At 32.3% G+C, this 24,536-nt stretch overlaps 1 protein-coding gene across 1 annotated transcript in view; it reads right to left on the bottom strand.

Annotated features, from left to right (window-relative positions):
- LOC124358427 (sensory neuron membrane protein 1-like) overlaps positions 1-24,536 on the bottom strand; it is a 57,416-nt gene that overhangs the window by 17,583 nt on the left and 15,297 nt on the right. Inside the window, exons 3-8 of the mRNA XM_046810724.1 lie at positions 24,222-24,369; positions 22,981-23,235; positions 18,328-18,516; positions 18,117-18,151; positions 6,032-6,198; positions 3,559-3,677 (exon numbers count right to left, since the gene is read on the bottom strand). Of these exons, the coding sequence (XP_046666680.1) occupies positions 3,559-3,677; positions 6,032-6,198; positions 18,117-18,151; positions 18,328-18,516; positions 22,981-23,235; positions 24,222-24,369 (913 nt within the window). The remainder of the gene's footprint in view (positions 1-3,558; positions 3,678-6,031; positions 6,199-18,116; positions 18,152-18,327; positions 18,517-22,980; positions 23,236-24,221; positions 24,370-24,536) is intronic.

The following is a 24,536-nucleotide window of genomic DNA, read 5'->3' on the forward strand; positions in this document are numbered from 1 at the left end:
ATTGTTATGAATTTTGTGTGATTAAAATACAAACAGTGATTTTAAATTATATATTAAAATACGATCAATATTAAACAGTAATATCACCTTCTTCAACATGACGAAGTTTCCACAGACCAATAAAGTTTACAAGTTCAAATCTTACACGTACTATCTTACAAGGAACCACCAGAGAGTGCAGTTGGCGGCGACCAATAGAAGGGACTGGGCTGCGCGACGTTGCCACACAACTGCCGCTGCCGCCCGGCACGGCTGGCGCATTGTGGCTGATAAACCGCTGCGCTGTCACAACTAACACTGATACTGAACATTTAAAACTTATCAGTATAATTGAAAAACAATATTTAAAATGCGTTGACAGTTTGTTATATTATATTTAAATTACTTGTATAGTTTATTAATGTTATTACAAACTAACTATCGATTAAAACAAACAAATCGTCCCGTCAGTTTAGTCAGAGTAAAGTACTTGCTTATTTCCATACGATACAACAATCTTTTCAGTGATTTTAAAACGATTACTAAACACACACAAAATTTAATATACATGTTGCTTATATTGGACACTGCGTGACGTGTTTGCTTGATTAAAAATAATTAAAAAAATATGACAATATATAATCAATTTTTAAAAATTATCGAACAATTATATTTTTAAATTACGAAATAATCAAATTTTCCACTAAATAACTTTAGGGGCCTACTATTTTAAAACGAAATACGTTAAAAAAGCATGATTGACTTAATAATATTCCTACCTTTTGCACTTGTATTTTATTTATTCGCTCTCAGGCGGCAATATCGTAGCCAAAACCTCGGAGTCTTCTTCATTTTCACTTTCTGCCTCACTGCTACTCGTGTCAGAATTGTCTGCTAAGTTTATACTTATTTTGCTCTACAACACTTGTGCGGATACATTCCTTTTCAAAATCAGCTTGCTGCAAGGCTTCTGCGTGCTGAACTCTTGATTGCCAGTCTTCTTTAGTCACTTTGTCCAGAGCATCATGAAACAAGTTTCTCAACGTCGGTTATTTTTAAATGTCTTATTATTATTCTTGGAAACAGTATGACTCATGCCGTTTGGTATTACCACCACTGCTAGCTGGTGCGGCTTTTGTTTACAGGTATTTCACCCGTTTCCTCCACATTTTCACTCGTCTGACATCATCTATTATGTACTGTGTTCAAATTTCATTGGATGTTATATAAAACCGTTTACTTTAGAATTTTATAAGAAAAGTGCATTCATATTATAAACATACTTGTGCTGTATGATTTTTTCAACTATGGCCCAGTTTAAATATTTAAAATCACCCACGTGTGAAAAACAATTTTACATAACAACAGATTCAAGACTATTAATAGCCAGTAGGAAAAATGCTTTCTAATGGTTATAAATTTATGAGAACCGAAGTGCGTAACAAAACCGTTGCGGCAACAATTCCCACCGTTATGTACTTAATAAGTATACTTATGGAAAAGAACATATATTTCAGATGTATTTGATAACTTTCTTACCAAATTTAAAATCCATTTAACATAACATGATTATACTATGCAAACATGTATTGCCTTATTATATATCAGTGATAATGGCATTATCTAACTGTTAAATACGGGAAATTAACGTTTTTGCGGTATTGTTATGTTTTCTTTTTTAATTTATATTTCGGCTAAAGATTTTAATCCTACGATCTTCGTATATGAGTAATATAATACAATAATTTATTTCAATCCATTTAACTCAACATGGAAATAAGCTACAGAGATGTACTTTTTTTTTAAATGACCGTAAAATTACAACGTTGTAATACGTAGTTAATTAATTCAAGACAGCTCTAACATTTCTTTCGAGCGTAACGGTTTAAGTATTTTAAGAACGCTGGACTCGCTCGGCTTGTGGTTACAGCGGGAACAAGTTTGGCAACGTCGCTCAGTTCTCGTTGGCCGCTCGAAAGTCACGGGCAAAATAGGCTCCTCCTCAACTGCACTCTCTTGTGGTTTTTTGTATAGTAGCTTGGATGGGAGCTTCCCAGACCAAGAACCTCTACAAACTCGAATCTTGCATGTATAGTAGCTTTTAGAGGATGGAAGCTTCCAAGGGCCAAGAATCTCTATGATTTCGCATCCTTTATTATGAACCATTTCCTTCTAGGGCGGGAGCTACCATAAACCCAGAGACTCTAGAACCTAACCTAACCTAACCTAATCTAATCTAACCTAACCTAACCTAACCATCCAATGGTGTGATATCTTATACGTACCATTGGTTTCAAGAGGACGGAAACTCCCATACACCGAGACACTCCAGAAGCTCGGGTCTTATACGTACCATTAACTCCTAGAGAACAGGAACTCACAGATATTCTCGAAATTCAAATCTTATACATTTTAGGAGCTTCTACGGTACTGAAGCTCGTAGGGACTGAAAATTACCATGTATTAGGAAATACCATGGATCTTGAGCATTAAAAGGCAGAAAGTCCTATAATCTGGAAACTTCAGAGAACGGAATATTCAAGAAGCTATATAGTGCACTTTCTTTAACTCAACATTTTATTTAAAATAATGTTCATGTAGCTGAGCATTTATGAAAAAATATATTTCATACTATTATATAAAACATTGATCTTTGTAACTTAGCCCATTCGTCAGCATAAAACCGATCCTGGACTATCGAGGATCTTACGATACCGAGTATAACATCAGCTTTAAACAGTCTGTAACGGGAGGATACTAATCAGTATTCAGAATATATTAAAATTTGTATACTTTAATTCTTGAATGTAATCTAAATTCTTTAATGCAGATGTAAATTCTCGTCGGAGACTACTCAGAGGGCGAAATTCTGTCTACATTACGTTCTTTGCTATTGTGACAGATTCCAGTGCGCCAAACGCGTTCGATTCATAGTATTCCAGATATTTTTGCAGTGAGGAAGTTTCGCCCATCTCCTACTATTACCAAATATACAATTAATAATATACATTTTTTTATAAGAATAATTTATAATTCAAATCCAGAGTTACTATTACCAATGAATAAAAAATAATATTATTATAGTACTATTATGACTACATAAACACAAAGATAAAAAAAGAGTACTTTAGTACGGTATGCCAACAAACAGTTGCAACATAATATTTATACAGAGTTGTGCAAATAAAAACTTCGAATCGTCCGCTGTTTCCATAGTAAATATAGATTATGTAAATTTGTAAGTTCTACTTCGTAACTGCGTTTTCTGATTCTCACTAGGTTACAAATTTTTTTATAAGAATAATTTATAATTCAAATCCAGAGTTCCTATTACCAATGAATAAAAAATAATATTATTATAGTACTATTATGACTACATAAACACAAAGAAAAAATATTTTAGTACGGTATGCCAACAAACAGTTGCAATATAATATTTATACAGAGTTGTGCAAATAAAAACTTCGAATCGTCCGCTGTTTCCATAGTAAATATAGATTATGTAAATTTGGAAGTTCTACTTCGTAACTGCGTTTTTCTGATTCTCACTAGGTTACAACATTACAAGTTTCTAGTTACCGGCTCAAAGATGAGGAATATCTGATGGAGCTCGCCTCGAGGGTGCAGTCCCTCAACAGTCTCCAGGTAGGAGGGGTCGGTGTCGTAGAAGTGAGGGAGAGTCACTATGATTGGCGACTCTATACAACATGGCAAACCAGTTTTACTCGTTTTAATAATCAAAACATTGATTTAGTGACTGGTAAATGTCATTTCCTTACTTATTCATCACTCACCTACCTATATTATTACCAGATCCGTGAACTTCCTGCAATATCTGTAAGCAAATTTTATAAAATAGAAAATTTCGGGCTTAAAAAGGCTTCAATTAAGAGTCAGCTGTAGTGAATTTACCTTACGTTTTATCGTATAAGACCAATTTTACACTTTAGACCCATTTACGTCCGAATCATGGCATATTAGAGAATTATGGAATATGTCACAAAGATATAATTAATACACATCCCAAAGCTTTTTCAGTTTTTCTTGTACACTATATATTTTTTTAATATATGGTTTAATACAAAAAGTTTTAAACTTTTTCTGAGTACGCTAACAATTAAGTCTATTTTTAAATGAGACATCTGCGATAATTCTACGACTAAAGCTACACGCGTAAAAGGGTTCTACGTGACATGTAGCACTGTCATACGTAATATTTCGTATTAATCTATTTCATATATTCCTCTTTGGTTTCTCTCTATATTAAAATAACTCCTTGCATATTTGTTGATAAGAGATGACCTTCTTAAAATATCTGTTCATGGCCATTCTGAAAATCCGTACGAAAGTCTGACTAAGGAGTGGATGTGATAAAATTACCTTTTTCGGCTATAACGCATTATGTATTGGTGTTATGGATTCAATAATTGCATTTAATGATGGAACAATAAGAATAGCAGCAGATGTTACAAATCTAAATCTCAATATTTAAAAAAATCTCCGAGATTTAATTATGAATGACCAAGCAAGAATACTGAAGCCGTTAAAAACGAAGGAAGAATCAAAAAGAGTTAACAGAAATAAATGTAGAAGAAGCATGAGACAATTATGACTATGAACCAGGACAGTTCTAAAATTAATCTTTTACACCATGTTTTTACTCTCTTACTCAACTGAAGACATTTTTTGAGACAAATTTTCTTCTAATTACTACTGTGGATAGCCCCAGGAGGTAAGATTTTTACTGCAGCTGTGGTTTGAAATAAGAATGCATTTGAATTCAATCTAATATTAAAAAAATGTACATTTCACAATAAAACATATGCATATTAATTTTATAGTTAAATTATATATTTCCCATAATTCTACGACGAAGCATCAAGGTGTAAATGAGTTTGAAGTTCATTTAGTTCTTGTGGTGTAAAACTAGTTTATTTCACTACTGCTAGCTCTTAAGTTCCCAGTTAGATCGGCGTTGTCGTCAGAGTAGAATCTTCCTGAAAACTGCTTTCTCTGTGTGCACATTTGATTACATGTATTCCAAATTATATTTTAAATAATAGCTAACTTTATTCATTAAAATCTTAAAAATAAATAATTACTCGTCATCACGAAGAGGAAATCCTTGCTTATTGCACAGATAAATTGTCTTGCTCTAACTTGCATAAGCTGCTGGATGTAGGTCAACCGATATAACTAAGGATTCAAACCAGGAATACGTTGACCACTTTGCATTGTTGGATTTACACTAATATAATTACATTTATTTTATTATCTGACGCCATATAAATTGTCTTTATTTTCATGTAAACAACACAACTATCAAAAATGTTTCAAGAACCACCGATCGGGTATAGTACCTGTCTTCATAGTTTTAACTCACTAAAAGTATTTGCGAAGTATTTGTGGCAAATGACTGGACAAAGATAACTGTAACTATCGCAGTACAACCAAGAATATAATAGAACGAATCCATTGAACATATTGGGAGCAAAGAGTGCAGCTACTCTTCATATCTCTTCTTTTCTGTTCCCCATTCACTATTTTTATATTAATGAACATTCATATTCCTAGTGTTAAATTAAACTTAAAAAAAACAACTAATGTAGGCTTCGTGGACCAAATGTTTTTTTTTCCTTGCTACGTAGCATTCATCATTACAATATTCCTTGTTTTATTTCTTGATCTTATGTGGTTCTGCATGATTAAATGTTCAAATATTCATGCAATTGTCCAGTTAAAAGTGGTTTCTGAGATTTTATTACAGTTTTAACATTTAATGCCAGTGAAAGTGATTCCTGATGCCAGAGACCAAAGCCTTCCTTGGTGACGAAAACGTAACATGGATGTGTATACAAACATATTTCCAGTTTTAAGGCTTTTGATATTAACTTTTTTAGTTCTTTGTATATAATAAATGTTTGAACGTCACTCCGTTGAGGAGAGTGTATTACTTATGAATAGCCAAAGTTCAAATTATCAAATCTCAGCATCAACTGTTACAATAACGTAGTAGAGTAGTATGCCTAGCAATAGAATGTGAGAAATATACCCAAGCACTCTGTAAGGTCCAGAGCTCCTTTCTTGAGGCAAGTGTCGGCAGTGGGACAGAAGCAGTGCTCTGCCGGGTTGTTGGCCATATCGCCCAGAGAGGCGGTGTAACTGTAGGCGCTGAACCCCTGGTACTCGGTCGAATACTGATATTTAGCTCCCAGCGACCTGTCCAAATTATACAATAATGACGTGAATAATCAGTTGTGAAATTAGTTTTTATTTCATTAAAATCTCTTATATTATTGAGTGCAGAGCCAATAAAGGGTCCGAAACTATTAGGTGTACCCTTGAAAGAAGTGACGTCAAAGTGTTACTCTCAGGAGTAACACTTAAAAGTTCGCGTTATCTTAGACCTGTATGCTATCTCACTTCTTTTAATAAATATGTTACCCTATTTTTAGACCTTAAAAATTTTAAAGTTCAAAAAATACAATAATACTTGTAACGTTTATTTTCAAACAGCTGTAAGCTTCTGATATCAATATTTAAATTGAAAACCAACTGTAATAAACGGCATATTTGTTCAACTTTATTCAGCATATTATTTATCTACACACCAGCAATAATGCAGAGTACCGAGGAGAAAATTTCTTTCCTATTATTCTCAAACTACCATCTCATTATTATTATTTCAGTACCTTTGAATATTCAGTGAAATTCTGAAATTCGAGTGGAACATCGTGGACATACTTCTTTTAAATGTCATTCTAAACACTCCTGAGTTAGGCGATAATCAGTAAAAATATTCCAATTTTCTGATCTATTTTATACTTAAGTTTAAAAATCAGTGTTTTGTAACCCTTAAGTCGAAGAGTGAAACAGATTTTATAAGTACCATAACATAACTGAAAGTTTTCTCAATTTTTCATGATAAATAATTTCAGTAACAATTAAACTATGTTGGGCCGGTATGGATAAACTATACTCAACTAAATTCCAGGTTTCTTAACTTTCCAGTTAACACGCTCGTGATTTAATGAATAATGGGGCCCTACGTCATTTTTAAACAGAAGTTGATTTTGCGTTGATGCGCCGATCAAGAATATAAACACGCTGCGTTCCAGGTTGACCTATGTCAATTGTACTTTATTCCGGTTTAAGGTATTTCTGGTGCTATATTTGAGTTTTTGTAAAATGTCTATATCGAAAAAACAACTAAGAAGTGTTTCATAACAGTCTTTAAATCTGTAGTAAAAGTTAGATAGTAAATTTGTCTTACCGTATACTTAAAACAAAAACATTTTCAGTTAAAGTATATTTTGACTAAAATTTTCTATTTTATTATGTGGATAACATAAGTTCTTATCCGTGATTCCAGAGAAGGTTAACATACGAACTTTGTTACTTTTTAACTACTGTATGCTTTCAATACTATAAATGTAAAGAAATTTAAAATGATAGTTAGATGAATTAAAATATGATTGTGATGTTAGGCTTATACAGGGTGATTCATGAAGTTCTCCCCCCCACTTCTACAGCACATTGTACTAGTAAAAATAATGAAAAAATGTTATATAAACATAGGTCCGAAAACGCTTCGTTAGCGAGTTACAGCTAGCGAAAGATTTCGCCTGAATTCCTGGGTAAAGAGTAAAATAAAGCCATACTGAACTTTTGGAAAGGTTAATTAAGTAAGAAATATCGTGGATTCTTATGTATTTTTACCTGATAAAGCTAATAAAATAAGTTTCAGAACTGTACCTGTAGTAGTTTTTGAGGGATTCAGGGTTATATGCAAAAAAATTGGGGCACAAAACAATGTTTTTTTAAGTTTGATGTACAATAAACTTTGTTAAATTGGTAATAAATACATAAAATCAACAAAAATTAATTGTAGAGAATTTAATTCTGAGAAATTGATATAATCAAAAGTCTAAAATAAAACAGAAATAGGTACCAAAAAATCGATTTTATTCAGTATAATACATTACTAGCTGTAAAGAAATACCGTACAGTATTTAGTTAAAATAAAACAAAAACAAAATGTTTGTTCCTTAATGATGAGATAAATTGAGAAAACAAGATTAACTGTTAAATAAATTTGTTTGTAAATAAAAAATATCATGTTTTATTACGTTGTATTTTTTTTTTTTTTTTTTTAATAAACATTTACATCAAATGTTCGAAAATAAATGAAGCAAACATTTTCCCCATTAATGTTTTACTAATCATCGAAATGAAGTTTTTTGTTTCATTAATGTCTAAGTTGGTAACGCACGAATAACAGCTGATCAACAATGGTATTCTGTACTGTTACGTTAGAACTGTGTGTATTAGTGGTGTTTTGCAAGCTACAGCAGGAGATCGGGTTCTGTGAATCGTGTTATTAAATGCAATTTTTCTGTGAGTTATAATTCGATTGTTTATTCAGCGAAAAAAATGCCTTACTTATTTACATCAGAGGAATACGCTGATATGGTTTTTTATTTTGGGTTACTGTAATGGTAATGCTAGAGCTGCTGTAGAAGAATATGAACTACGTTGTATGAACTACGTTACCCTAATAGGAGGATTCCAGATACCAAAACAATTTCAGGAACTTTTCGTACTCTTCGGGAAACAGGATCACTACCAAGTACTAGAACCAATTATGAACGAGCTGTCCAACTTGATGATGATATTGTTATTAATGCTGTTCATCGCAGTCCAGGTGTAAGTACACGACGTATTTCTAGGCGGATAGGAGTTTCGCAGTCAACGGTGTGGAGGTCACTTAATCGAAACAAATTTTATCCGTTTCATAAACAAAAAGGTTCAACATCTACAGCTAGGAGATTGGAGTTGGAGTTTTTGCACTTTTTGAATATTAATAATCAACTCTACAAGCGTATTTTGTTTACGGATGAGGCACAATTCACTCGGGATGGTGTCAATAACTTGCACAATGAAACACTTATGGGCAGAAGAAACTCCACATGAGGTAGTGGAACAAAACTTTCAACGCCGATTTAGCGTCAATGTCTGGTGTGTGGCCTTTTGCACAATCGGCTGATTGGACCTTTCATATTACCTGGACGCCTAAATGCTGAGTTCTATTTGCATTTCCTTCAAGAAGAGTTGCCGCAGCTGTTAGAGAATGTTCCTTTACATCTCAGACAAAATTTGAACTTCCAGCATGACGGAGTACCTCCCCACTTTTCACGTGCCGTTTCTGCTTATTTTAAATCATCAATTTCCTGGACACTGGATTGGTCGTGGAGGGCCTCACCTTGGCCACCAAGATCACCAGATCTATCTCCATTGGATTATTGCATCTGGGGGATGGATGAAAGACATAGTATACAAGACAAAAGTGAATTCTCGTGATGAATTAATTGCCCATATTATGGATTCGGCTGTGCAGATACAGGGAAGTCCTGAAAAATTAAGAAACGCAACAAAAGCAATACACAAACGTGCTGCAAAATGTATTGATAATGATGGCCTCATTTTCGAACATCTATTATAAAAAGGTTGCGTACGGTTGGCCCAACCTGATTAATTTTGCTTAAAACTAGTAATGTATTATACTGAATAAAATCGATTTTTTGGTACTTATTTCTGTTTTATTTTAGACTTTGATTATATCAAATTTTCTCAGAATTAAATTCTATACAATTAATGTTTGTTGATTTTATGTATTTATTACCAATTTAACAAAGTTATTGTACATCAAACTTAAAAAAAACATTGTTTTGTTGCCCCATTTTTTTGCATTTAACCCTGAATCCCTCAAAAAACTACTACAGGTACAGTTCTGAAACCTATTTTATTAGCTTTATCAGGTAAAAATACATAAGAATCCACGATATTTCTTACTTAATTAACCTTTCCAAAAGTTCAGTATGGCTTTATTTTACTCTTTACTCAGGAATTCAGGCGAAATCTTTCGCTAGCTGTAACTCTCTAACGAAGCGTTTTCGGACGTATGTTTATATAACATTTTTTTCATTATTTTTACTAGTACAATGTGCTGTAGTCTAAGTGGGGGGAGAACTTCATGAATCACCCTGTATAAAGTTTGCAATGAACAGTTGATTACAAAAATATATTTACAATCTACTCATTAACTCAAAAAGGAAGTTTTCAGGACCGGGGGGGGGGGTTTTAGAAATAGGAAAAGGCCAAATTTTAACCAGAAACTCTAATAATGCGCACATAAAATTTCAATAAAATCGATTAAGTAGTGTTTACATGATTTAGTAACACAAGTAATAATACACAAACATTTCATATTTTATTTTTATGTAATAGAATAGATATAGTAACTGATGGCATAAAATATAAATACCATATAGCTATTATTCTATTATTGGTTGGAAAAATATACTCCGTCCATCACCTGTGTTTAGCACCATAAATTATGTATAACCTGAACATCACTCTTGTGTCTTACCTGCATCAGTCATACGCCTAACTGAAAATGTGCAATTGTGAAATATATTTAACTACCAGGAGTTACCCTTGGTGGCTTCACTCGGGTTCCCACACTATTTAGAGGAGACTTTAATTTAGACTTCGATTATTGGTTATATATCTTAGACATAGAACTTTTGTGTCTAGTTTTCTAAAATAAGGGAAATTATTTACACTCTTGTATTGTGATAAGCAACGAAAAATAAATTCATCTAGAAAAAGTACGTGATCTACAATTGGGCACTGTGACGATTCTGGGTGTGATGTGCGAAACTAGCAATCTCGTCAGTTTGCAACCAAGGAGGAAACGTCAGAAAGACAACGCATTGCGGAAATCTACCTTGAACGTTCAGTGTGGCTGGAAATTTAAATTGTTTACATCATTCTGAATGAAAATACTCTCTTTGGAGTCTCATCTAATCTAACATATACACTAGTTCCTTTCTATGTAATTTTAATCTCAATCCAACTCAAGGTCTTTTAGTTATATAATAATACAGTATTTTATTTTTATCAATATTTGTTCTATTATTGGGGTTTTGTGTTAAAATAAGGATGTATTGTGATGACGCACTGTTAAATAAAGTTAACAATTACAACTCAAATATAATATATCATTATTCAAATCTTACCAGTACTGTTCAATAAGCTATTACCCTATTACACGACTCGGAATTTCTGTTGTATTGCAGGCAATGCTTTTAAGACCACGTTCTTAACATTCTCTTGTACTTAGATTTATGTATACATTCCAACGAATAAAACATAATCAATTATGTACTATAAAAACCTGTGATGAACATCAAAATTGATTTTTAATTAGTTTTTCCTTTAAAATTGATTAATTTTGTTTTTATTGGCCGCCTAATTTAGTAAATAAGTATATTATTCATTTGTTTTAAACTCACTGTAACTTTTAGACAAAACCTATAAATTTAACTTCATAGTATTTTTAGTTTACATTTTAGACTATATTTACTATTTATTATTCGTTAGTGTGTTCCCAGCCATACGTAACCAAAAAGGGAATAAAGCCATATGACCAGTGCTGTTCCACCGTTCGGTAGAGCTCTTTGTTTCCGATACCAATATGTAACAGAACCGCATTCATCTCATTGTTTGCATGAGGCAAGAGTCTTTCATCCGAAGTTAGCGGATTTTAAAATTTTCAGAACAACATTATATGAATTAAATCGCCAATTAAATTGCTAAAAAATCAATTATTATACATTTTGCAGATCATTAAACAAGAATAATATATTTTGAGGCTCTTTATTTATGAAACACCTCACCATACTTATATCAACCTCTATGTCAATCCACCAATGTTTACTCATCACATTGTACATCACATTGTACTCATCACTCACAATATACAAAAGAATATTATGTACATGTTTAATCATAATATCGCTTTTTGTTCTTGTAAACAATTCTCTAACTATCGTCACGATTGCATTAGTAATTCTTAATTGATATTAAAGAGGCTCGTCATGGAAATTCTAAAAACAAAGCTTATTTTTTATAGCCACTTGAAATGGAAAGGCGGGTGCCTGGTTCAAAAATCCGTTCCATTACTAGGGTTTTATAATTTTTGAATTACATGGTGTATATAATATGAGGAAACTCACTCAAGTTATAACTCAGATACTGGTTTTGGTATATCTTGAAAATTACAACCAATTGCATTGGGAGATATATCTGGAATTCCAAAACATCCAATAAGTGTTGAAATTTGAAACTAATATACTATTATCCGGTGAACTGTTGAAATATGGGGAATTCCGTCAAGTGTAAACCACATCTGCACAAGTTTTTAAAGTAGTGATATTTTTGTCAGTCTAACGAGCATGTTTTTAAAGTAGAAACTTTATAAAATTGGTCAAATACCTACACCTTATGAAATTTTTTGAGTAATTTGTTTGTACAACACACATGCAATTAAAGCACAATTTTTTACTTTTTAAAAATCGCAACTGACACCTAATAAAGCAAAACAAAATAAGAGAAACAAAATATATTACCCAACAGAGATAACTTTTTAGCAATAATCATTGAATGCAGCCTTCTAAAATCAGTTCTACCTAATCACAGTAGGCAACGGTCCTTAGGGGTTACTTGGTGACCAGAATTAATATAAACAGTTTATGAAACAAATAAACCGATAAACCGATATTAGTTACTGATGGTTTTTTTTAGTGGATGCAAAGATTATAGTCGGAATTTACAAAACTTTCTATGGAACAATATGTAATTAGGCAAAATAAAGCTTCTCTAATTAGAAAGAAGTGGTGTCCAGGTTGTACAGGTATACAACTTTTTAATCACATGTGACTTGGGCGTTAAGGTTTTAACAAAAATAATGCTGTGTGAAGTGCGTGGATTTTAACCAAATGTTACTTTACACTATAATAATATAGCACTATACACTACAACATAGCTACAGCTTTCCTTAGAGTAAATTGTGGTAGCAAGTAATTTAGACGCAATCTTGTCGTAATGTTGGCGAAATAAGTTACATTGATAGTACTGTAACATCTGTTACAAGTGACATAGTTAACAGCTGTTAACAGCCATGTTTCATTACCTGTTATAACGTTTATAATAGATTGTAAAATAAAATTACGGCAGCACAAATCATTATGAACACAACCATATTTTTGTGGCAGAGCCAAACTACCCTCACTTCCCGTAGAGGTGAAGTTATCTGTAATTCTGATATAATATTCGCTCTCGTGTTAGCTACACTAATATTTTTTTCTCGAGTTTTAATGCTATAAACTAACTAAATATTTACAATAAATTAAATTACGTTAAAATGTGGCTTGTTTAATTTTGCACTAATACATATGAATCAAATTGTTTAAAGATAATAGGCTTGATTTTTTTTTATTTGACCATCAACAAACAAGGTACCAGTTTTTGGTACTTTTCAATTAAACTGCAACTTTCAAAATTAATAACTCGGAATCATAAGATCCGACAAAGACAAAATTCCTATACAGAATAGTTACAAATCTACTACACATAATTCAGGTATGGTGGGAAAGATTGATTCAATACGAATGTTGAATTTCAGCTCTAGTTCACCTTCCTTTAACGTGCAGCATCTGAAATCTGATGCTGTCGCAAACTTGACTCCTGAAATCTGGAGTCATGTTCGTCTAAATTGATCCAAAAATAGTAGCCGATGAAGAACGAGGAAGCTCAAAACTAACTCTTTGAATAGTTTTGACGTCAGAAACACCTAGACTACAACATTTAGTGCAATATAAGTGAGGAGGTACTCACATTGTCTCATCAATTGAGTGCAATACGTTGTTAACTAACACGATCCCAAAGCACGGTGGAGCAACCGAATCTTTTACACACCGAAGCTATGATTGGAAGGATTGATGTAATGCGAGAGATGCAAAACGAGCAGATGTCGGTCATGGGTAAGGCATACATGAAATGTTCTTTTGTGTTTTAAATTGTTTAAGATTAAATATCAAAACAAATAACCAAAGGTAGTTTAAAACGTTCCATTTATAAATTTAGTGTACTACAGGTATTTCATGTTAGATATTAAATATAAAAATCATGTGAATTGTGATTTACGGATTGAGTGTAATGCAGGAATGTATATTGAATATTGGAAGGCGTCTCAAACCCGTCAGTCACTTCTGCATTGATAGAATGGTATTATATTTCTTGAAGGCACTAAGTCAATTGAGAACTTTGCGTGTTGTTTAGAAAGGTTACAGAAATCTGCAGTCAGTGCTTTAACTTGAAGAACAAATATCATTATTTAGAGAACATTCAAGTTGTAAATAAAATCACAAGGAAAATGTTGGCCATAGAGTCATAAGAGTTTAAATTTTCTCTTTATATTATATCTATTTATAGAGTTTAGGCTTTTATATAAATTATACATTTTGCGTAGTTTTTATAGATTTTTTAATATTTCAGAAAAAGTACCTATTGTTTTAATAATTATAGTATTTTAAAACAAAAATAAATTACTATATCGTATTTGATGCAGAATTAAAAGGATTCCACAACATACTTTATGATTATATAAGGTAATTACATATTCTTTATTTACATAACGTGTATTTTATGTGGCAAGTAGATATAGCTATTCAAATTTGCGTCTTAGGCCACAGTATAAAAGTATTTTGTAAATCCCCCTCCTCCATCATTAAAGCTACACACTGTCATATTTACTCCAAGCTTTAGTGTCCTTAGTCCCTTAATTATTGTTTTGGAATGTAACTCCATAACACTTTTCACAAATTCGTTCAGTTGCTTGTTTTTTCCCTTCAAGTAATTTTCTAACTACCTAGTGCCTACCAAATCCCTAAATATATGTTACCACACTAGTTAGGAAGGAGGAATAGATCTAATTTCAGCAAATTAATAATTGGTATATTCTTATAATAGTACTTTTGTTATAGTCTTACAATAAAATAAGGTTCAGGTGTTATATACCGTTGTAAACAGCATATTCGAGGCTATAAAATTGCATCAAAAACATTTTTCTTATTACTTGGAGTCCCGCCCCTTTTAAACAAAAAGTTGTACAAAAGCTGAAAGTCAACAAATAGCAAACAATTTATTTATTTATATAGCGTACGTATATCTTTGCCGTAGAATCAAAAGTTTAATTATTCACTTTAAATTTTGTATTCTAGGTACAGATGAGACTTTGGTTTTATACAACTTCGTATTAGTTGAACAAAACGATTAGTTAACATATTTACTTGCATAAGCCTTAACTAATGCAGAGGGTATTTTATTTTTTCAGTATTTATTTTCAGTAAATTAATCTTTCATCTTATAAAATTTGTTTTATCGTGAAAAAATTCTAATTGTCATGACGTAGCGTCTTATAAATAAGTTAAAGCTATGAATTCCATATTATAAGTTCTCTCAATAAAAATAATATAATAATACAACAATTTGACGAATGTCCAATTGGATGAAAAGATTACAAAATTTGATTAGTGAATTCTTTGTTCATTTTCAATTCTTTGACAAAAAGGGAATGAAGCTGAAACCAAATAAACAAGTTGGTCGGTTTAAATCCATTACCTTTAAATGCATATTGAATTAGCGTGAGTAGAACAGAAAACAATCTGTGATTACACCATCGATAGTTGAATCGGTTGTTGATGAATTCAATAGTATTCACAAATAAATCGATTTGCATGTTCCATCTTGGTAATTAGTCGTTAGCACATTTGTCTTTCATTACATGAATAAAACATAAGGGACCATGCATCATCAATCACTCTCTCTGTAATAGTTCAGCTTTTGTAGGCTGTGTGTTTGCGTTATAATGGGTAGGAATTACAGATTCACGGGCCGGACATTTCATAACGGAACATCCGACATTATCCAACTTCATCTCCTAATATTAGCGCTGATTAATAGCAATACTTTATAATTCGTCATTCAAGCAAGCAAAATTTGCAAGTTTTTATATTTATTGAATTCCTTAAATATTTATGAAACAATAATTCAAACTTTTAACATGGTTGTTGAACTGGTGTGTACACGTTTCTTTCGGGACTTGGTTTAAACTATAAATATTTGGAAATATGGATGAAATAGATTTAATTTATATTTTTGTGTGAATGGCAACAAAAAGAATTTCTCAGGTATTAATCATAAAAAGCCCTAATTTAATTCATTTCTTTGAATCATTACCAACATTTTGTACATGACTATTCCACACCCTTTCTGTGTAATAACAAAATATTTCATAACAATTTACTGAAATCCTACAATACATTACCATTGACATCAATTTAATTTAAGTCATTACTAATTGACACAGATAATTAATAAATTTAATCCATTTTTTAAGGAATTACATTAATTTTAGGTTAATTAATATAGGATTAAAGTGAATTGAGTAATCAATTTAACGTATATCAAATTTAAATGATAATTTAAATATTATAATGTTTTTAATGCGAAGAGATGGTATAAACTCAGTAAAGGTTCAGCCTCAGTAAAGAATTTACATAAGCTGCATCTGACCGCGATATCTCGCAAGTATACGAGTGACATACTGATACTGACGGCGTGCATTGAATTAGTGTGGTGTTTTTTCGTAATACGAGAATAATATATTTGAACTTAACATAAGCCAACATTCTTTTTATGGTAGTTCTCTCTATTGAGAGAAATTATATCGCGGATTTCATACTTTTCCACAGTAAAACGAATTTTTGTAAGTGGAAAATAAGTTCAATAACATCAAACAACTGACTGGACTGATACATAATATCTGCATTGGGTAGGTTTATAAATCCTTCAACTTTAATAAATTATTAAAGTTTATAACCTTACTTATGCAAAAAAATATGTCAACTAGTCGTTTGTTAAATTAACAGAAACTTGTATGAACCAGAAGTAAAATCTTATTCGGTCGCGGGTTGTTTTATGAGTATTTGAAATCATATACGTTCATCTGTAGTATGTAAAGTGAATAATTACATTTTCTGATTCGACGGTAAAGGTGTACTACATATAAAAATTGGAGCGTTTAATATTTCAGCATTTTTAACTTTTGTTCAATATTGTTTCAACAATACAAACCTTTTTCAGATTTATGTAAAAATATTGTTTATATTTATTTCATTTTAGTAGCTAGGTGAATGATTGGTAACCTATTGTATGTAAATTTTAAATAAGACGTAACTCATTTTTGTTATTGTATCACTTTAGGGAAAGTGCAGCAGAACCGTTCTATATTTTAACATTAGTACTATAATATAGCGATTCACAGATAACAGTGCCATCATATAGTTGTAAATACACAAAAATTAAGACAGTACTATATCTATGGATCGCTATTTGCTCTGAAATTTATTTAGGAAACTTAGAATAAGATAAAATAAACTAGCCTATAAATAAAGATAGAAACAGCAGATCATTATATTATCCTGAACTAATCCAGTATATATTAAGCCGCGCAGTTGTTTTGTTTATATCAGCACTGATATACTAGCTAGTAACCTAGTATTACAACAAACCTGCAGAGGTCCGGGGAGAAGGAGACGATGTCGTCCTGTGGAGAAATCAGAGCAGGAAACACGGTAGAATCTGTACCCTCTAACTTGTTACACTGCGAGCCGTCCCACACGTACAGCTGGGACTTGTTTTTGTATCATCCCTGATATACTAGTATTACAACAAACCTGCAGAGATCCGGGGAGAAGGAGACGATGTCGTCCTGTGGAGAAATCAGAGCAGGAAACATGGTAGAATCTGTACCCTCTAACTTGTTACACTGCGAGCCGTCCCACACGTACAGCTGGGACTTGTTTTTGTATCATCCCTGATATACTAGTATTACAACAAACCTGCAGAGATCCGGGGAGAAGGAGACGATGTCGTCCTGTGGAGAAAGCAGAGCAGGAAACATGGTAGAATCTGTACCCTCTAACTTGTTACACTGCGAGCCGTCCCACACGTACAGCTGGGACTTGTTTTTGTATCATCCCTGATATACTAGTATTACAACAAACCTGCAGAGATCCGGGGAGAAGGAGACGATGTCGTCCTGTGGAGAAAGCAGAGCAGGAAACACGGTAGAATCTGTACCCTCTAACTTGTTACACTGCGAGCCGTCCCACACGTACAGCTGGGACTTGTTTTTGTATCATCCCTGATATACTAGTATTACAACAAACCTGCAGAGATCCGGGGAGAAGGAGACGATGTCGTCCTGTGGAGAAAGCAGAGCAGGAAACACGGTAGAATCTGTACCCTCTAACTTGTTACACTGCGAGCCGTCCCACACGTACAGCTGTACAGCTGGGACTTGTTTTTGTATCATCCTTGATATACTAGCTAGTAACCTAGACATACAACAACAAACCTGCGATCCGGGGAGAAGGAGACGATGTCGTCCTGTGGAGAAAGCAGAGCAGGAAACACGGTAGAATCTGTACCCTCTAACTTGTTACACTGCGAGCCGTCCCACACGTACAGCTGGGGCTCGTGGTTGTACAGAAGTACTCGCCCCACGTCCTTGTAGTTTTCTGTTCCACGCTTGACATTAAAGGTCCCTGCCTCTGGGGTTCCATTTTTCTGTTAACAGTTTTAAGAGAATAAATAAATGCCTATGAATAACTGAGAATATTTTTAAGAGGCTTTGTTGTTAGTTAATGCGTAGTAGGTGCATGTAACACTTTTTTGACCAACTCAAAAATTATCTACCTCAAACTTATATTTCAATTTCTTTATATATATATATATATAATCCAATAATCTTTGTATGATAGGTTGCTTATTTTGTCTTATTTATCCAAATTACATATCGTGTGTTGGTGAGCGTACTCTAAAACTGATGCAACCATAGACCTCGCAATACTCACTTTAACAATGAAGTACCGTTGGATCTGCCTTGAAAGTACATGATAATTTAAGTTTTGGGGAATCACTATACATATTCCTTTAATCAGTGTTTGACTACTAACCGTTTGCCTATTGTGTTGTGGGACCAATACAATATTTTCGTACGATGCTTTAGATTAGAATTTACACTGTATATTTTATAAGATATTATAAAACTCAAACTGTGGTGATTATTTTATAGTAGATGTACGACCAAAACTAGAGAGAAGTCAAGATATTTCTCATTTGAATCAGATTATAGTTTAATCAATAAAAAAGTGTTTTCACGTTTGATCCACTTGGTTGATCAACGCAAAAATTATTTACTTCTCCGCTATTGAAGAGTCTTTAACTGACTGAATAATATCTGCAGTATAAACCGTATGGTACTCACTCAGGCTTTGAAAAACCTCACCTTTTTAACATCAAATCAAGATTTCGGTATAGAAAAAGATAAACAATACTGGGATTTACTTGGTAATCCATTTGATTGAAAAAACTGCCTGGTAACATATTTTTAACAAGAAAGACACATTTTAGGGTTCGTCATATTGTTATGTCTATGCGACATCTCATTTATAATTCTTTTTAGATTGCACTGATTAAAGTCATCCATATCATTTTTATTTTTCTTCCTAAATCATTGTTATAGGTGAAAGAATAGCTTTTAGATTTCCTTGTGCTTACAAAAGCGCAGTAACCATACTACAAGCTTCCTTCACAACATTTTAAGGCACATGTGAGTTTTATTAGACTTTTAAATAGTTTTATATTATGCAGTATTTCTTGGGCCTGGATTTCGATAATCTGTCTTTATAATTTAATTGTTACAATTGATTTGCAGATTATTATTTGACTCAAATTTGTTTGATTGACTAATTTTATTACTTAGTGAATTGAGAAATATATCAGTAAACCATCACTAAGTTGTGTGACATTAATTCATACGCACGTAGCGACCATACTGATACTTGAAGCACAGAAAGTTGTATCTCGCACATGTGCAATAGATATTGCCTCAGTATTTTTGTGCACAAAAGGTGACGTCCTGCTATGACAGAAAAAGCTGCAATTGAACGAAATAAGGTTTAACTATGCTTCTTACAGTTATAATTCTATTGCTTCGCCAATGTTTTCAAATACTTTGAAAAGTCCTATTCCTAGCAAATAAATATTAACAAATGTGCCATTTTGAGGAAGATTCAGTATAAGTAGGCATATTTGTGGCACTTGATTAAATTATTATTATTATTGTTATTATTATTATTATAAAAATGAACGATAAAATTATGGAGTAAAGTAAAGCTTTGTTGAGCTCTGATAGATTGTCGTGAACTTGACTTTAAAAACAAGTTTAAGTGAAGGTATATTATTTTAATTTAAATGTATTTTATTTTTTAGATTATTACTTTATACACAGTTTTAGGGAACTCAGAACTTACAGGCTTAATTCATACTAAATTATTGTTAATAGGTTATTAGTAAATTAACTATTTCAGTTGTAACTTAATTGAAAACATTGTTGAATAGTCTTACAATGTCTCCATTAAACTGTTTACTACGAGGAAGTAACCTACTTTATTCATTACTCTGACTAATAAGCGTTTTGCGTGCTTTTGTTATTGTCGATGCCTTGAATAAATCAAGATGCTCGCTGTGTCGTTGTTCATAAAACTAATGTTGATGGAAGTTGTTTACTCGAAGTTCCGTGTTTTACTTCAAGAAACTGTTGTCATGAACAGCACCAGATGAGTTTCTTACTTAGAAAATCAACGAGTTACGCTTGAATAAATCTATCTTGCATTAATAAATAGCCTGACTTTTGTTGGTTTCAATACTTTCTAATGTTGTGTAATCATCGAGCTGGCTGTGAGAGAAATGTCAAATAGCAACATGGAATAAGTTTATATCATTGAATATATAATTGGAAACTGCATAACAATACTTTTATATATTTCATATTTATACTTTGTAATCGCACATTAAAGTGGTGTGATTAGTTTATTGTTAAGCTTTATTTCCAATCACACAGTCGTTGATGATTTGGCTGGAAACAGGAGATCATTTTATATTATGTCTTGATGAGGAATAATTATATACATTTATACGAAACAATTTGAAAAAATGAAAATAGGCCAATGAAAACAACGATGGTAAGGATATGAAAATGTATAGTATGTATATTAATTATATTTGAAAAAACACGATTTGGTGAAATATTACTTAAAGAAGTAAAATTATGGTTTACTGAAATGTTTATACCCTTCAGTTTATTTACACATACTACAAAAGTTCATATCTTCAGCCATTTTTTCGTGGGACTAATGTCAACATGACCCAAATTACTATTTTGAATGCCTACAATTTCATATATAGTAGATTTATTAAAACGATATCTATTCCTTTCGTCATCAATTAATGTATTCAACGTCAAATAAGCAGTAAGTATCGGATTACAATAATTCAACCAAATACAAACTACCAAATCTTAAATAATTTACAACGTAAAATTACGCCACACCACGTGTCGTAACAGGCTTCGCTGAGGTTGCATGCAAACTTTCAAATTTACAACTAATTTCATTCTCAGGATGCCTTGCGGATAGATAGACAGACAGACAGATTACATTCATAAGACGTCATGAAAATTACTCATCATAGAACTCATTCTTGTAAAAATTACGTTTCATGCAAAATGTCAAGTCTGGAGATGAATTCTTTGTCGAGGTATTTTGCCACATGATATATTATAAAGTTCATTTTTTTTAGTTAAATTAAATTTAGTTTCAGATCAGTGTTTAAATAATAAAATTCTACATACCGAGTAACGATAAAATGATTTTGTATATTTTGCGATAGTTAGGCTGTACGTGTTGATATGTCAAATGTTTTAATCTCTAATGGATCTTAGTTTGAGTTCGTTTACTAGTTTATTAATTCTGATATATTCCCGTTGCCTTCAATCTTACCTATAAGACCAATGGAATATTCACTAACACTCAGCTAAATCCTATAGACATACACAATCATCTAACTCAGTGTTCTTCGTATAGAAATGAAGCTTCATTCACAATTCCACAATAGTTCAGTTCTTGTTAGAGATATCGTGCGTACAGGCAGAAATTAAATTTGTGGAGTGATAAGGTTCGCTAAAGATCAGCCAATTAATATAAAGCGGTGTATGTTTTAGATTTTTTACTTAAATATACGACCAAGGACAGATTAGAAGACATTAAGAGTAATTAGCTGTACTTTGCGTTCACCTCGGCATAAGCTAGGTATACTGTATATTTTGGAATATTCAAGTTTTTACTGAAGTATTAATTAATATAATAGTTGCACCAGAGTAATGGTAGTTTTAGAAAAATAGTTTAGTTGGAAAAACTAAACTCTTAGACTTATTATACTCACTCAAGGACTTGAAAGTATATTAAAAAATCACTTTAATTCAATAACAGAACTGAAAATGTTATTTTTCGAATGTGTTTTGCATACGTTCATTTTTTTTTTGTTATATGAAGCAAATACTAATATTTCCAGGATAAATTCTATCTGAAGAGTTACATAAAATTTAATGCAGAGCTCTAAGTCAATTCAAATTCTTAAAACTAATAGAAGAACAAGGATAGCATAGGAAAATGAGAGGGTATTCTTCCATGGCCTACGACTTACAATTGAATCAACAATAATAAGGAAACAATAAGGAAACAATAAGGAATGGGTCAATCTTCATTGATTGGAGTGACCGCTTTGCTTAATAAAAATTACTCTAAACTTGTTAGTAGCTTCAAACTTATAATGTCATTGTATTATAACATGTATCACAGTTTTCCGCGGAAGAATTTCTTTAATAATCATTTGAAGGAAATCGTAACGTTTCATCTGGGACCTGAATGTGTGTTTATTGTTGGTCTAATTAATGAATGTCTTAATAAAGAAGGACGGTGTGTTGTATTTAATACTTCACTTGAGTATACTTCATTCCTGAGAGCTTTACGGTCCACATTATGTTAATAAACCAAATATATGCTCTTGTTTTAATTTAGTGAGTATTTTAGTCTTACTGTTGAACCCTTCAATACAAGAGTTATATTTGCATGGAAACCTTCAACAAATATGCATAAATGCTTTCAAAATAAATAAGTAAAAATAACTCACAACTCCAAACAGGGAGAATTTAAAGATGTCGTCGCTGACTTTGTGGAGGCTGGCAGACTGGGCGCGGATGGCGGAGCACAGTGCTGAGGGAGCGAACTCCGTAGAAGTGCAGTTGATGACGTTTCCGTCGAACAGGAGGTCACGCACTGAGGTGGTCAGGAAGACGGTCTCGGGGCTGTTGTATAGCGCGGGCAGAGCGTTGTTCACAACCCTCAGCGAGCCGGGCTTGCGCTTCTCCACGATGTACACAAGTCCCTAAATTTACACAATATTAACATGCTTCATAATGTTCTATGCAACTTTAATTCCACAAAATTATGGTCATGCAATCAGTTTTCGGAATATTTTTTTTTTATTTTCAACAAAAATGTTGTTACTGTCCTTTAAGATCCCTTCTGTGACAGGAAAAATTAAACAATTTTTTGCTTTATTCCAAGAGAAGTGGTAGAAGCTTGAACACGAACTGTTTAACCTCTCATAATCAGATAGAAGAAAAATTGTTGAAGCAAAGAATATGAATTTTAATAATTTGTAAATATGTATTCATAAAGCATATAAGTAATATTATAAATTACATGCTGTTATCGTAAACTGTTTTATAATCGTAAATTATTTCTTACTATTTTTTATTTTTAAAATTAGCTATCCGTTATATATGAGTAAGAAAATTTAACTCCTGGAGCCATAATAATTAATGTCGAATTTTAATCATCAGCAGTTTTTATTTGAGCCTGAATAGAAAATTCCTTAAACTCCCTTCTTAAAATGCCTTTAATTCCTAATGGAGTGATAAAAAATTTATTATTTTTATGTTTTAAGGACAGTTATCTTAACTGACATTAATTTTAAACTAAAAAATATTTTTCCAACCGAAAACTAACTGTATTACTTTACACGCTTTCAATACAGAATTAGTTATAAACGATTTCCAACCGATAAAAATAAACCATGAGTTGATATAAGTAAAATTATATCAAAAGTATTTATATCAATACATATCGTTCAATAAACAAATCTTCAAATACGATTGTTTAGTTGCCAACAGTGAATATTTATTGAGTCATGAATAACATATGTCAGGAAAACACACCGCAAACACGGCAAAAGCAATTCAATTAAGTGTAAACCCGACCCAGTATTTGTACGTAAATGAGTTGTCTTTGGTTTTTTTTTCTAAATAAAACTCAGTTTATTCAATCATCGTTAACTTTTGATGTAACTTTATTCGTATTGACACTTACCAGCATTGCCATGTGGGGCACAACCACAATCTCGTCCATAGTCAGACCGCCGCTTCCTTCAGGGTTGAATATCCAGGTGTTCTTCATGTTGAATGATACAGTGTCGTTGCCGTTGTGATCCACCACGTTCACTTTCTCCTTCCATTCACTGAAACGTATTAAAACCCTTGATCGTGAGGAGTATAAAAATTAAATCGGTCAAACAATATATTTTTCGTAATTTTATTCTTCGCATGTTTTATCAATTATTTCAATAATTTTGTTTAAAACTAATTTCACTTAAATCAGACAAAAACTTTAAACGGTATGATACAT

This window comes from Homalodisca vitripennis, chromosome 3 (assembly GCF_021130785.1).
Source record: "Homalodisca vitripennis isolate AUS2020 chromosome 3, UT_GWSS_2.1, whole genome shotgun sequence".
Classification (NCBI taxonomy): Eukaryota; Metazoa; Arthropoda; class Insecta; order Hemiptera; family Cicadellidae; genus Homalodisca; species Homalodisca vitripennis.